At 43.6% G+C, this 12,331-nt stretch overlaps 1 protein-coding gene across 17 annotated transcripts in view; it reads left to right on the plus strand.

Annotated features, from left to right (window-relative positions):
- Positions 1 to 3,495, plus strand: part of ZNF445 (zinc finger protein 445) — a 53,859-nt gene extending 50,364 nt beyond the window's left edge. For all 17 annotated transcript variants that reach the window (XM_073232440.1, XM_073232439.1, XM_073232441.1 and 14 more), the window contains one exon: positions 558 to 3,495. In XM_073232440.1, coding sequence (XP_073088541.1) covers positions 558 to 2,713 — 2,156 coding nt within the window. In that variant the 3' untranslated portion in view covers positions 2,714 to 3,495. The remainder of the gene's footprint in view (positions 1 to 557) is intronic.
- Positions 3,496 to 12,331: the final 8,836 nt, after the last annotated feature.

The raw sequence follows: 12,331 nt of genomic DNA on the forward strand, positions 1-12,331 counted from the left end.
CCTAGAAGCTCACTCAGTAACAGTTCTTGCCCACCTGGAAGCTTCACCATTCCTTTCTTTTCCATTCATTCACATTCCTCCTCAACCGTGTGCTGTGCTCCTGCTGAATCCCCTGTGCTCCTTCTTCCTGCTTGTAGGAGCTGTCATCCTCCTCCTGCTCCTCCTCTCTGTGTGACCCTTTTCCCCATGATGGACTCGATCCCCCACTCTTTCAGCGGCCCTCCTTAGACCCCAGCCTTCCTGCTGTGCTCTTGTACGATGATTCCTCTCCTCACTTGCTATTGAACACTCCCCCTCAACCCTTTTTATTTCTCAGTGGGATGTGATTTCTGCCTTTGTCCAGCTGCTGTGCTGATCTTGCTTTTCCTCATCCCTTTTCTGTCAGCTGGAATACTCTTCCCAGCTTTGTCTTATCCCTGACTGTTTTTTAAAGGTACTGGCAGTCAGGCAAAAGTCTCACCACCCAAGTTTGTGACTTTTTTTTTTGGCCCTTGGTGCTTTTTGCAGTTCCAAGTATGGGAAGAGAGTACATTCTCTTGTGTTTTATTTTATCTCAGAAGGTGAGCTCCAGATTAAAACAAAGAAGTTCATCTTAAAACATGAACCTTTGGAAGAAGACAAAACTTTAGCTATGCCACCAGGGTGCTGTGCAACAAGTGTTTCTAAGGGATCAGGGCTTAGAAACTCTTTTGAACAGAAGAGCAGGTTAAAGGAGCAATGTGGAAGCCCTGGGCAAGTGAGAATTAAGAAAGAAGAGACCCATTTCAGTCAAAGGACAGGAAAAGAGTCTGAAGAATCAGGAAAAAGTAGTAGTCTTAATCTAAATCATGTTACATATTTGAAAGTTCCCAGAAGAAAGCGATCACTTAAACATGGCTGTGGCAGGCACTTAAGAGGGAATTCATACCGTTATGACTACAAGGAATATGGGAAAGGGCTCAGACGCATGATTGGTGGGTTTAATCTACATCAGCGAATTCATGCTGGACTAAAAGGGAATACAAAGGATGCGCGTGGGAAAGACTTCAGCCTTAGCTCTCATCCCCAGCATGGGCAGAATCTTCACACAGTGGGGACATCGTATAAGTGCAGTGACTGTGGGAGGACCTTCAGTCATAGCTCCCATCTTGCATGTCATCAGAGACTTCATACTCAAGAGAAACCATTTAAATGTAGGGTTTGTGGGAAAGCCTTCAGGTGGAGCTCAAACTGTGTGCGACATGAGAAAATTCACACTGGAGTGAAACCTTATAAGTGCAGTTTATGTGACAAAGCTTTCCAGCGCAAGTCTGCCTACCGTCTGCACCAGGAAACCCATGCTAAGCAGCAGTTTCTTGAATCTAATCAGTGTGAGGAAGCTCTTATCTGTGGCTCAGGTTTTGATGATAATTTGAGAGACCCAAATGGGGAGAAACCCTTTGACTGCAGCCAGTGTAGGAAATCCTTCCATTGTAAATCATATGTACTTGAGCATCAAAGGATTCACACTGAAGAAAAACCCTATAAATGTACCAAATGTAGGAAAACCTTTAGGTGGAGATCAAACTTTACTCGTCATCTGAGAATGCATCAGGAAGAAATAATCTATGATCAAGACAAATGTAGAGAAGACTTCAGGCAGACTTCCAACTGCAGTGAGCTCCAGACTGCCCCCACTGTGGAGAATGCTTTTCTGTGTCAGCCTTGTGGGAAAAGTTTTACTCAAAAGAAATCTCTTATTTATCATCAGAGAACTCACACAGGTGAGAAACCATACCGATGTAGTGACTGTACAAAGGAGTTTACTCATCAGGCGGCCTTTATTGCTCATAAGAAGCAGCATGTCACTAAAAGAAAACCTGAAGATGAGCCATCTTTTAGTCAGGACAGAATGTTCCAAGTTCCTCAGAGCAGTCATCATGGCATGGAGGAAGACTACAAATGTAGCCAATGTGGCAGAGCCTTCCGTAATCATTCGTTTCTCCTCATCCATCAGAGAATTCACACCAGAGAGAAGCCTTATAAGTGCAGGGAGTGTGGGAAAGCTTTCAGATGGAGTTCAAATCTCTCTCGACATCAGAGAATTCACTCTTTCAAGAAACGGTATGAGTGCCACGAAAGTGGGAGCACTGAAAATCTGCAGCCACAAATTCTCTCTGGTGAAAAACCATTTTGGTGCCAAGAATGTGGGAAAACCTTCACACGTAAAAGAAGTCTTTTAGATCACAAGGGAATACACAGTGGAGAGAAGCGCTATAAATGTAATCTTTGTGGGAAATCTTATGATAGAAATTATCGCCTTGTTAATCATCAGAGAATACACACTAAAGAGAGACCTTTTAAATGTCAGTGGTGCGGGAAGGATTTCATCGGAAGGCATACCCTCTGCGTTCATCAGAGAAAACACGCCAGGGCGGCACAGTCCGGATGCAGCCTGACTGGGTTGTCTTCATGCCAGGACACAGGGGTGAGTTTACAGGAATTAAAACCAATTGGGGAGAAGCCCCTTGAAGACTGTGAGGAAGCTTGTGACCAGAGCTCCAGGCTCACTGGACTCCAGAAAAAGTGCCACAAATGTAGCACATGTGGGAAAACTTTTAACAAGAGTTCACAGCTCATTAGCCACAAGAGATTTCATACTCGAGAGAGGCCCTTCAAATGCAGAGAGTGTGGGAAGACCTTCAGGTGGTCTTCAAATTTGGCTCGGCATATGAAGAACCATATTAAAGAGTAGCTTGGGGTCTGACTGGAGGGAGAGGGGTTCCTAGCTACCTGCTAGAGGACTCTTAATTGAGGAAAACCTTTACAAAGGGCCCAGCCTCTTTTTTGGAAGCTAATGGCAGAGAATCTTGAGGATTTTAAAACTCACGGTGTCTCCCATCCTACCTGCTGGGAAGTGAGATGCTGGGAAAGAGCAGGAACATGTTCTTTGGGGCCCTTCTGGAGGCTCAGGCCCCAGGAGTAGCCTTTTCACAGTGGCCTGGAGCTGCCCCAACCAAGTCTCCTTCCATAATTCTAAAGGGAGAGATCATTGCCCTTTGTGGTTTGACAAAATGTTTGGTATAGTAGGCTGTGACTGCTGGGAAGGGGCCAGTTGGATCTTAAGTGTCCATTTGAGTTAGGCCTGTGATTGTGCATATTCTATTTGACCATACAAGCAGCAGCAAGAACTCTTAGTCTCGCCAGATGTCTCCTGGGGGCTCTTGGCTAAGGCTTCAGTCTTCACAGATGGCTCTGGACATCTGTAATGGGCACAGAGTTATCTCAGCGGCAAGTGGAGGAGAGCAGGCCACTGGGTTCAGTCACCTGGAGGATGGAGCTCTCCCGGTCGCTGTCACCATCTCTCTTCCACAGGTCTGTGTGGCAGTAGCAGTCCATCTATTAAACAAATGTGCTAAGCACCTCTCATATGCCAGGGTCTCTTGTGTGTGCTAGAGACCCAACAGTGACTGGATTAGACAAAAAATCTGCCTTCTGAGGATCTTTACAGACAATAAACAAATAAGGTATATAGTATTTTGGATGGTTATGTATGTTGTAGACAAAATGACCCAGAATGAAACGGAGTGCTGGATTGGGAGGTGGCTTGTGATTTTAAATATGCTGGTTAGTGAGGGCCTCAACTGAGAAGGTGAAATTTGAGCAAAGACCTGAAGATCAGGGAATGAGCCCTGTAGGTCCTAGAGACAAGGAGGTGGGGTCTTGCCTGGCTTCCTCAGGAAATGGAAAGGAGGCCCCTAGGCCAGAGCAGAGTGAGCCAGTAGAAGAGAGGGTCCCTGAGGTGGTGGGCCAGGTCATGTGAGCAGCATGGGTCCCTTCTAGTGTTGGGGCTGCCTCAGAGGTGGTATGGAGCTTTTGGACAGTTCTGAGATGAATCTGAATTACATTTTATAAGGATTAACCATAGAACCAAGGGCTCAGCCAAATTATATAGATGAAAGATTTTTATGTAGTTACCCCTGCTACCAGTTCCTATGAATGGGACTCCCCACTCCCTACCAATGTCTGAATTTTCTATAAGACCTCCAGCTCTCAGCAGATGTAAATGCTTAATTATTGCACTTGCATCTCTAACTTCTGCACACTGCAGGCTCCCCCTCACCCTCATACAGCCTCTATGTGTTGGATCTGGTACTGGTATCAAGGTCAATCCAAACATACCAGTTCATGTGTCTGATGCCTTCAGGAGAAAGGTATCTCGGTGGGGGAGGCATTGCCTTCTCACTTTCCAACCCACCTGTGTTGAAGCAAAAAGCAAGAATCAGTTCATTAACAAAATAAAGGAGTGATGTTTCTAAAACTCATGTAAGTAATCATTGCTTTTGATCCTTGAAGTGCTCAGATTATAAAAAGAAAATGTTTCACCCAATAGTAAAGCAACATCTCAAACTACATTTTCCTTCTGCGAGTAGGGGCACACTCATGGAGCAGGATGTTTCTTGTAATGAAAAGAGACCAACCTGGAGGTGAAAACAGAGGGTTTGATTCTGTGTGGTCCTGTCACATGGGATGTGCAGGGGGTGGGGAAGAGAGATGCCGGGCAGGGATCAGAGACCTACGTGCTGAGGACCCAGAGTCATGGGAAGGACCTTGGAGTTGTCAGGTTTGGGTCGCAGACTTGGTGTGCCTTTTCTTGGCAGGATGAACTTGGGCAAGTGACTGAACATCTGTATCTATTTCCTGTGTAAAAGTAGAGAAAATGGCTGTGCTACCTGACTTCTGGGATTGGTGAATGAGGGCATGGTTTACAAAAGCTGTGGGTTAGGTGGTTGAGCACTTGGACCAGAGTCTTCACAGAGCTGCAGCTCCCACATCTTCAATGCCACAACCATGGACGTACCCCTTTTCTGTCCATATTTTCATTCCCTGCTCCTGCTGCCTGGCACCTCATAGTGTTCCTGCCCCAAAAGGGGTATTTTTACTGCCATTTTTATAAAATGAGATAAAATTATTTCAAAACATTCAAATCAGATTTAAAAATGTACAAAGAATAAAGTAAAAATATGAAATTTCCTCTATAATGAGATAAGCCATTAATATTTTGGGATTATACTTATGCAGTCTGTTCATTACCTGAGTTTTTAGATAGTCTTAATTACATGAGTAATGTGGTTATCACAGAAATATTAGTAAATACTGATTGGGAAACAGAGAAGTCTTACTTTGGAGCTAACTACGAAACAGTGTAATCAGTGCTGGCTCTAACTTCACTGCCCTTCCCTGTGTGCCCTGCCTGAGCCGTCTTCCTTCATAGGGAGCGCCACACTGCTCTGTGCTGGCCCAGCCCTCACTCACCAGGGCCCAGCCTTCCCTGACCCTCGTCCCTCTAAGATTCTCCCCTGACCCCACCACTCTGGCACTTGTATCTTACTCTGTTAGGTGGTGCCTGGGTTTCCAAAGGATTGAGCGTTCTGAAGGACCAGGGTTGGGTGCTTTTTTATTCATTTGCCATGCAGAGATTTTTTACAAAGTTGCCTCTGTTAAGAAATATAAAACTGAATTTAGTTCAGCTAAGTCAGGATTGGAGTTTTTGAACAGGCCCTGAGTGAAATCTTGACTGGAGGCTCCCATTAAGCTTATTCCTGCTAGTTAGAAACCCGGCTATTTGTGGTTCAAAGCCATATGGTTCCTGTTCACAGTTTCAGATTGCTCCAGCCACCAGTTCTCATTTCCCTGTGTAAAAGTAGAGAAAATGGCTGTGCTACCTGACATTCCCTACCCCATCCTGGCCTGGAGAACATACAGCCTTCTTCCAACCCTGCTCTAACTTCTCTCTGCCTAGAAGGAACTGAAGTTGGAACTGGGGAGAGCCAGATGGGTTGGTATCCCAGAGAGGAGTGGGTATTAGAAGTGCTTGAGTCAGTTGTTGAGTGTGGTTGGCCCACCCTTGTGACAGACTGTCAGCCCAGACAGAGGCATGTGCAGAGTAGAAAGCACAGGAAAAGTAAATATAGACCATCTCATACACCAAGTGGCAAAGTTTTAAAAACTCTAGCATGGGTGAGAATGTAGATTGGTGGGAACTCACTGCTATGGGAGTGGAAATTAGCTCCCACAACTCCTGTGTCAAGCAATTTGCAAAATCTTCTAAAGTTGTGTATACTCAACCACCCAACAATTCTGCTCCTGGGAAAACCCTTGAAGAACTCATGTGAAGAAGGAAATGTGTATAAGACTTAATTGTAGTACTGTTTGTTCACTGCGGCATTGTGTGGGTAGCAAGATTGGGAAAAGCCTAAATTTCATCAGCAGAAAAAGAGGTAAATAAATGGGTTGTTTTTGGTACTTCATGAAATGAATGTGAACTAGAGTTATGTCTTCCAACATAGATTAATGATGCTGAGAAAGAGGCAGACACTACATTCAATATACCATTTACATAAAGTTAGGCGTACCATGTTATCTGTGGGCACATTATTTAAACTTATTTGTATTTCACTTTTTCTGTAAAATGGGACAACAGTGTCAACCTAACAGGGTTATTGGGGGTGGGGGGATGGTTAATAATGCATGTAAAGTGCTTAGAATAGTGGCTGGTATGTAAGCATTGTTGGTATGTAGTAAACAGTGTTGTGTTGTTTTGCACAATATATTTCCTGTGGGTTCAAATTGTATGAAGCAAGAGTATAAAATGTATTGGAGTGATGTGGGAAATTTATGCTCTGCCTTCCCAGGGCAGGAGTTGTCGATGGAATCAGGGAGGGTACATGGAGGCTTCAGTTGTGTTTTCTTTCCTTTAAAGAAGTTGATATAGATAGCCCAGCATGTTGATTTAACAGGATAGTGTGGTGAGTTCTTTAAAAAAATTTTTTTTAATCTGTTTGCTTAAAATATTTAAAAATAAAAATATTTTTAAGCATGGGCTCTGACACCTGCCACTTATGTGATATTACTTAGAGTGAGCCATGTAATCTCTCAAGGCTTGTTTCCTTACTTGCAAAAATAGGGAGCAACCGAAATGGCTGTTAGTGGAATGGTCAAACTGGTCTGATGCATCTACAGTGGACTACCCATGCAACAGTTAAAAAGAATGAGGATGTTCTCCATGTATTGATAGGTGATCTCCAAGACATTCAGTTTATAGGAAATAATGAGCTCTATTTCAATTCCTCTTCACCTTAAAGTAACAAACCAGAAGCTATAGATGCATGTTTAAGAAACAGGATCCTGTGGCTGCAGATGTGCAGTCAGCCATTCCATTTTATTAGGTGGGAGAGGAGAGGCGGGCACATGGCTGCATACTAACCACCACACCTTTGAAGTTAATACTAACCCTGCTAAGAACAGCAAAGAGGTTTTGTATCAGCCAGGTTATAATCAGGAGCCTGAAACCATACAATTATTTTAATAGGCACTTATAAAGAACTGTTTACTACATATATCTAAGGAACAAAAAAGGCAAGAAAATGCCAAGGTATCATGGAGGCAGTAACTTCGAGAAGCACCTCAGGACTGATGGGATTGTAATAGAGTCAGACCCCATTTTTGATATTTGACCACTGATAGCTTTCAAATCCTCTCTCCATTTTGCCTCACGTCTGGGCAAACAAGCAAGAATGTGTAGCCAATACTCAAGGTCCTAATCTCTTTGTTGGCTTACAAGCAAGGGTTGTTAAAGGCAGAATTATGAGAAAGGGTTGCAGGGTGCATGACCAGCTTGGGTATGGGCCTCAGACTGGTCAGTGGTGAAGTGATGAAATTATATCAGGAATTTTAGTTACCAGTTTTCTGGCTCCACCTAGGCTGGGTCTACTGCTTGTGGTCAACAGATGGCTCATCTGATGGTGGTCTAAGTTCCTGCAAAACATCTCAAGGATACTTGACTCCAGAGTTTATGGCCTTGTGGAAAGAACTACAAGTCCTGTGTCTGTTTAGTTTGCTTTACCTTGGTTTGCAAACTCCCGTTTTCCCTAGTCTCTAACTACCCAGTTTAATTCCCACACTCTGGGTCATTGAGACCCTTCAGCTTTTCTTTGTTAATGAGAGATCTGAGGGGTTTCACCAAGAGGCATCCTTGATCAGTTTCACTAGTGTCTGAACTCTGAAGAAGGGTTCTGTGTTGGCAAACTGCAAGCTGGATTCAACTGCTGCTCCCAGAGGGAATTGTCACCATGGGGGTGAAGAAGCAGTGGAAACAGGAAACAACAAATTCCCTCTTCCTCCCTGCATTAGGATTCTTCACAGAGAACCAGAAGGATGTGTGTATACATAAGGAAAAAAATTATGTGGAATTGATTGATGTGGTTATGGAGGCTAGCAAGTCAAAAATCTGCAGGGTGGGCCAGCAGGCTAGAGACCCAGGAAAGCTCATGTCCCCGTTCCAGTCTGAAGGTTGTCTGCTGGGGGATTCTTTCTTGCCTGGGGGATGCCAGTCTTCTGTACAGATCTCAGTTGATCCGATTAGGCCCACCCACATTACGGATAATAATGTTTTCCTCAAAATCCACCAATTTAAATGTTAATCTCATCCAAAAACACTGTCCCAGAAACACCCAGAATAATGTCTGATTAAATACCTGGGCATCCTGTGGCCCAACCAAGTTGACACACAAAATTTATTATCACATTCCTCCAACACAGCAGCTTTGCTCTTAAATTTCTTAATGGCCAAACCTAATGGAACCAGCTGGCAAAGCGGAGAGTAGACTGGAGAGTTCCAACCCCATCATTTCAAAGTATGTATAGAAGGGTGAGTTTGAAGCAGAAAATAAGCTAATAACTGGTACAGCTTTCCTGAATTATTTATCTTAAAAATTACTAAGATGTTTGACACCAAGAATATTTGTTAAGGAAATTATGAGTGTTATGTTGTGGAAAAACATGTCACTTATAGGTGTAAATTTATGTCATAAGCAGTTGATTTTACTCATGGGTTTTGTAATAATTAGCTGTTGACAATTACCTTACCCATCTTGTAATGAACTAAAATTTAATAAAGGCTCCAAGAAGAGTGTCTCAAAATAGGGAATATAGTCAAAGGCATTTATTCAACATTTATTTTATAAGAAAGTTAATATATTTACTACATTGAATAGTAAATTTGTGATTTTAACAAAACAGCACAGAAACCTGATTTGCCTCAAATGGAGCAGTGACTCTGATAAGCCCCCAGAGCATAGGGGAAAGCAAACAGCAGACTCCTATAGTCCGGAATTTTAAAAGAATCAATTAAAAAGGAAGGTTGCCTCCATTTACATCCTATTGTTGAGCCATCTGTCTTTGTTGCTCAGTGATCTGGGGGCACATTAGTTCATGTCTTTTGCTATGAAATCTGTTTAAGCTAGTTAAGCAAGGAGAATGTGAAGGCAAATTCTGGTGCGCTAAGACCCCCATCCCTTAAGATCCAATCTGCACCGACCAGGTGGTCGCCCACCCCTTAAGACCCAATCACCAATGCAGACACACCCTACCCCTACTCCTTAAAAACACACTTCCTCACCCACTAGCTGCTGCTCCCTCCCTCTGAGGCAGCCACTCTCTCTTTCAGATAAACTCTCTTGCGGTGGGCCCATGTCTCCTGAGTCTCTCTGGGGTAAGGAGGGTCGCGGTGAGATACCCTTTCAGAATGTACACATCCAGATCTACAGATCCCTTTGTGACTTTAGGTTTGAATGAAAGGAGAAAAACAGACTGCCCTCAGGTATGTCCTTGAGGTCATTTAAAATAGCCGTGGGAGAGTCTCCTGACTGGAAGGAGTCTGAAGAATCACTTTGCATATAAGCCAATACTAAATACTGACGTCAGCAGCCCAAGAGAAGTCTACTTTTAGATTTACACAAGCTTTTCCATGTACTAGTTGCACACAATCTTACAGAAGTGAGTCATAAAAATTTTGAGAAAATCCACAAGTTTCCTTTTGATCCATTTATAAAAAATAATTACTCTATAGACATATAAGGTTCATAATCTGTAGCTGAGAAGCTCATTCTACCAAGTGTGAACATAAGCAGCAACTTTTATATATTGAAAAAGAGGATTGAGTAGTGGCCGCACAGAAGAAGGAAGTCTGGTTGGAGTGCTGAGAACAAGCAGTTGGTGGCCCTGGGAGGATCTGTCTGAGGTGAGTAGGAAGTTTTACCACAATAATTCTAATTGTATGAGGTGGATTGTAGAATGTTCCAGTTGATAAGCCGTGGTCACTAGTATTGGAGTTAATGTCCAATTGCAGTGTTTTCCTGTCTTCAAATGTACGGAGTGCCCACTCAGAATCAGAAGGCTTAGAAGACAGCTCTGGGAATAATCAGCTCTGGAAGTACAGCTCTGGAGGTAATGATATTTAAAAAATATTTTTAGTGTGCAGCAGTATATGAACGAAAACGGACAACTCAGTTTCATAAAATGAGCTTCCCCTGAATCACTAGCCTGGCTCAGCACAAGAACTCTGCAGGAGGCTTAGAAGCCCCCTCCTGCCCTTCCCCAGTCACTTTCCCACAAAGTAAACCACATTTTCTGGTGGATGGTAATCACTTCTTGCATTTTTTAAAACCTTTTTACCACCTAAGCACACTCCCTTAAACATTACAGTTTTGCCTGTTTTTTTGTTTTGAGTGTTAGATGGACTCTGACCGAACGTACTCCTTTCTGTCTGGTTCCTTTTCATCTAAACTTCTGTTTGTGGGGTTTATCCCTGTTGTGCCCTGTAAGTCTGGGGAAAGAAAATCCGGGGACAAAATACGTCTAAAAACCGAAATCAGTCAAAGGGAGAAATAAAGTTTGAAACCCGTTTATTGCTTACAAAACTGCAGTTCAACCCCTCTCTGTCCAGCTCCAGTAGCAGCAAAACCGGCCCTCCCCTCACCTTTCAGGTACAGATAAGCCCTCCTGGCCCAGGTAATACCCATTGATACGGAGATGAACTTCTCCACTCCTGAGGAATGATGCAAATGCACTAACGCCCTATCTCTTTCCACCTCTGAATGCCTAGTGACATGCAGATGAACTAAAGCCAGGCGAGATATTCTGGAAATGTTACAATTTTATCCACAGTCCCCCTCGGGCTGGTTCATTTTCACATGGAAGTGTAGGTAGCCCAGGCGATCACAGAAGATCTGAGCAGGTTAGCTCTTCAAAAATCCTGACAAGAATGGAAAAAAGTGCCATTGGGAGGGAAATAGCTATTTTCCACCCTGCCCCACCACACACGCACACACTCTAAGCTTTCTCGGTTGCTAAGCCTCAGATTTGTTTTCATCTTTTCAGATGAGGTGGAAGGGAATGTTTTGGATGTGGAAATTTTGTTGAAGGAAGTAAATAGGACAGTCAACTCAGGAGAGTTGTAGGAGCTATTCGCAGAAGCCACGTCAGGCCCATATCTGTGGGGTCTGGTGGGGAACAAGGAAATGCTCAGGGAGGGAGAGGGAAAGATTCAGGAGTTCAGGGAACAAGCTCTGGATCCTGATTGTAGAGGAGCTAACCTGAGGAGTTGGTTAGAAAGTCAAGAACTGTGGGCTGATTTCCTCTTCACCAAGGCCAGTGTACCTGCCTCAGGACCAGTGCTGGGCTCTGTGGGTGGGCAGCTTGTGCAGTTACAGGACCTCAGGCTGAGAAGAGCCTCACACTTGCCCTAATGCCCTGCTCTCGCTGCCTTGAAATTTGGAATAATTCTGAACATTTTGCACTTGACCTGGAAAATTATGTGGCTGGTCCTGATCAGATCTCAAGGCAACCCCAATCAATACTTGGAAGGCCAGCACTGTAGCCCCACTGGTGAGTGGCTGAGAATCATCCAAGTGAGCTGAGAATTATCTGAGACTTGAGGGCAGCCCCCTTGGAAAACAAGAAAACATTTTGGTGGTTCCCCAAAATGTTAGAGTTACCATATGACCCATGTAAAATTGTCTCTTGTGGCTACTTTAAACATACAGAACATAAATACTGGAAACATTACAGAGAATGGAATTTTGGAAAACATGTCTCATCTTAGCCAAATTGGGTCAAGTTTTTTTTCTCAGACTGTGGCATGTTATGTATCTTAACATGTTCAGAGAAGTTGCTTCTTCCTCCACAGTGGATTTAATTATAATATCAATGTAATGGACAAGTGTGACATCCTGTGGGTGGAGAGGTAATCAGAGTAACTGAACCAGCTTGTGACTAGGGTTGTAGAGTTGATGTGGCCCTGAGGTAGGGCAGTGAAGATGTATCCGGCTAAAAGCAAACTGCTTTTGATGGTCTTTACTAACAGGTACAGACAAAAAAAAAGCATCACCAGATTAGTAACTGCAAATCAGGTACCAGATAATGTTGATTTGCTCAGCATCACAGCCACATGTGGAAATAGCAGCTGCACTTGGAGTCGCAACCTGATTAACCTGATGATAACCCACTGTCATTCTCTAAGGCCGTCTGTATT

The sequence above is a fragment of the Manis javanica genome, chromosome 3 (assembly GCF_040802235.1).
Source record: "Manis javanica isolate MJ-LG chromosome 3, MJ_LKY, whole genome shotgun sequence".
Taxonomy (NCBI): domain Eukaryota; kingdom Metazoa; phylum Chordata; class Mammalia; order Pholidota; family Manidae; genus Manis; species Manis javanica.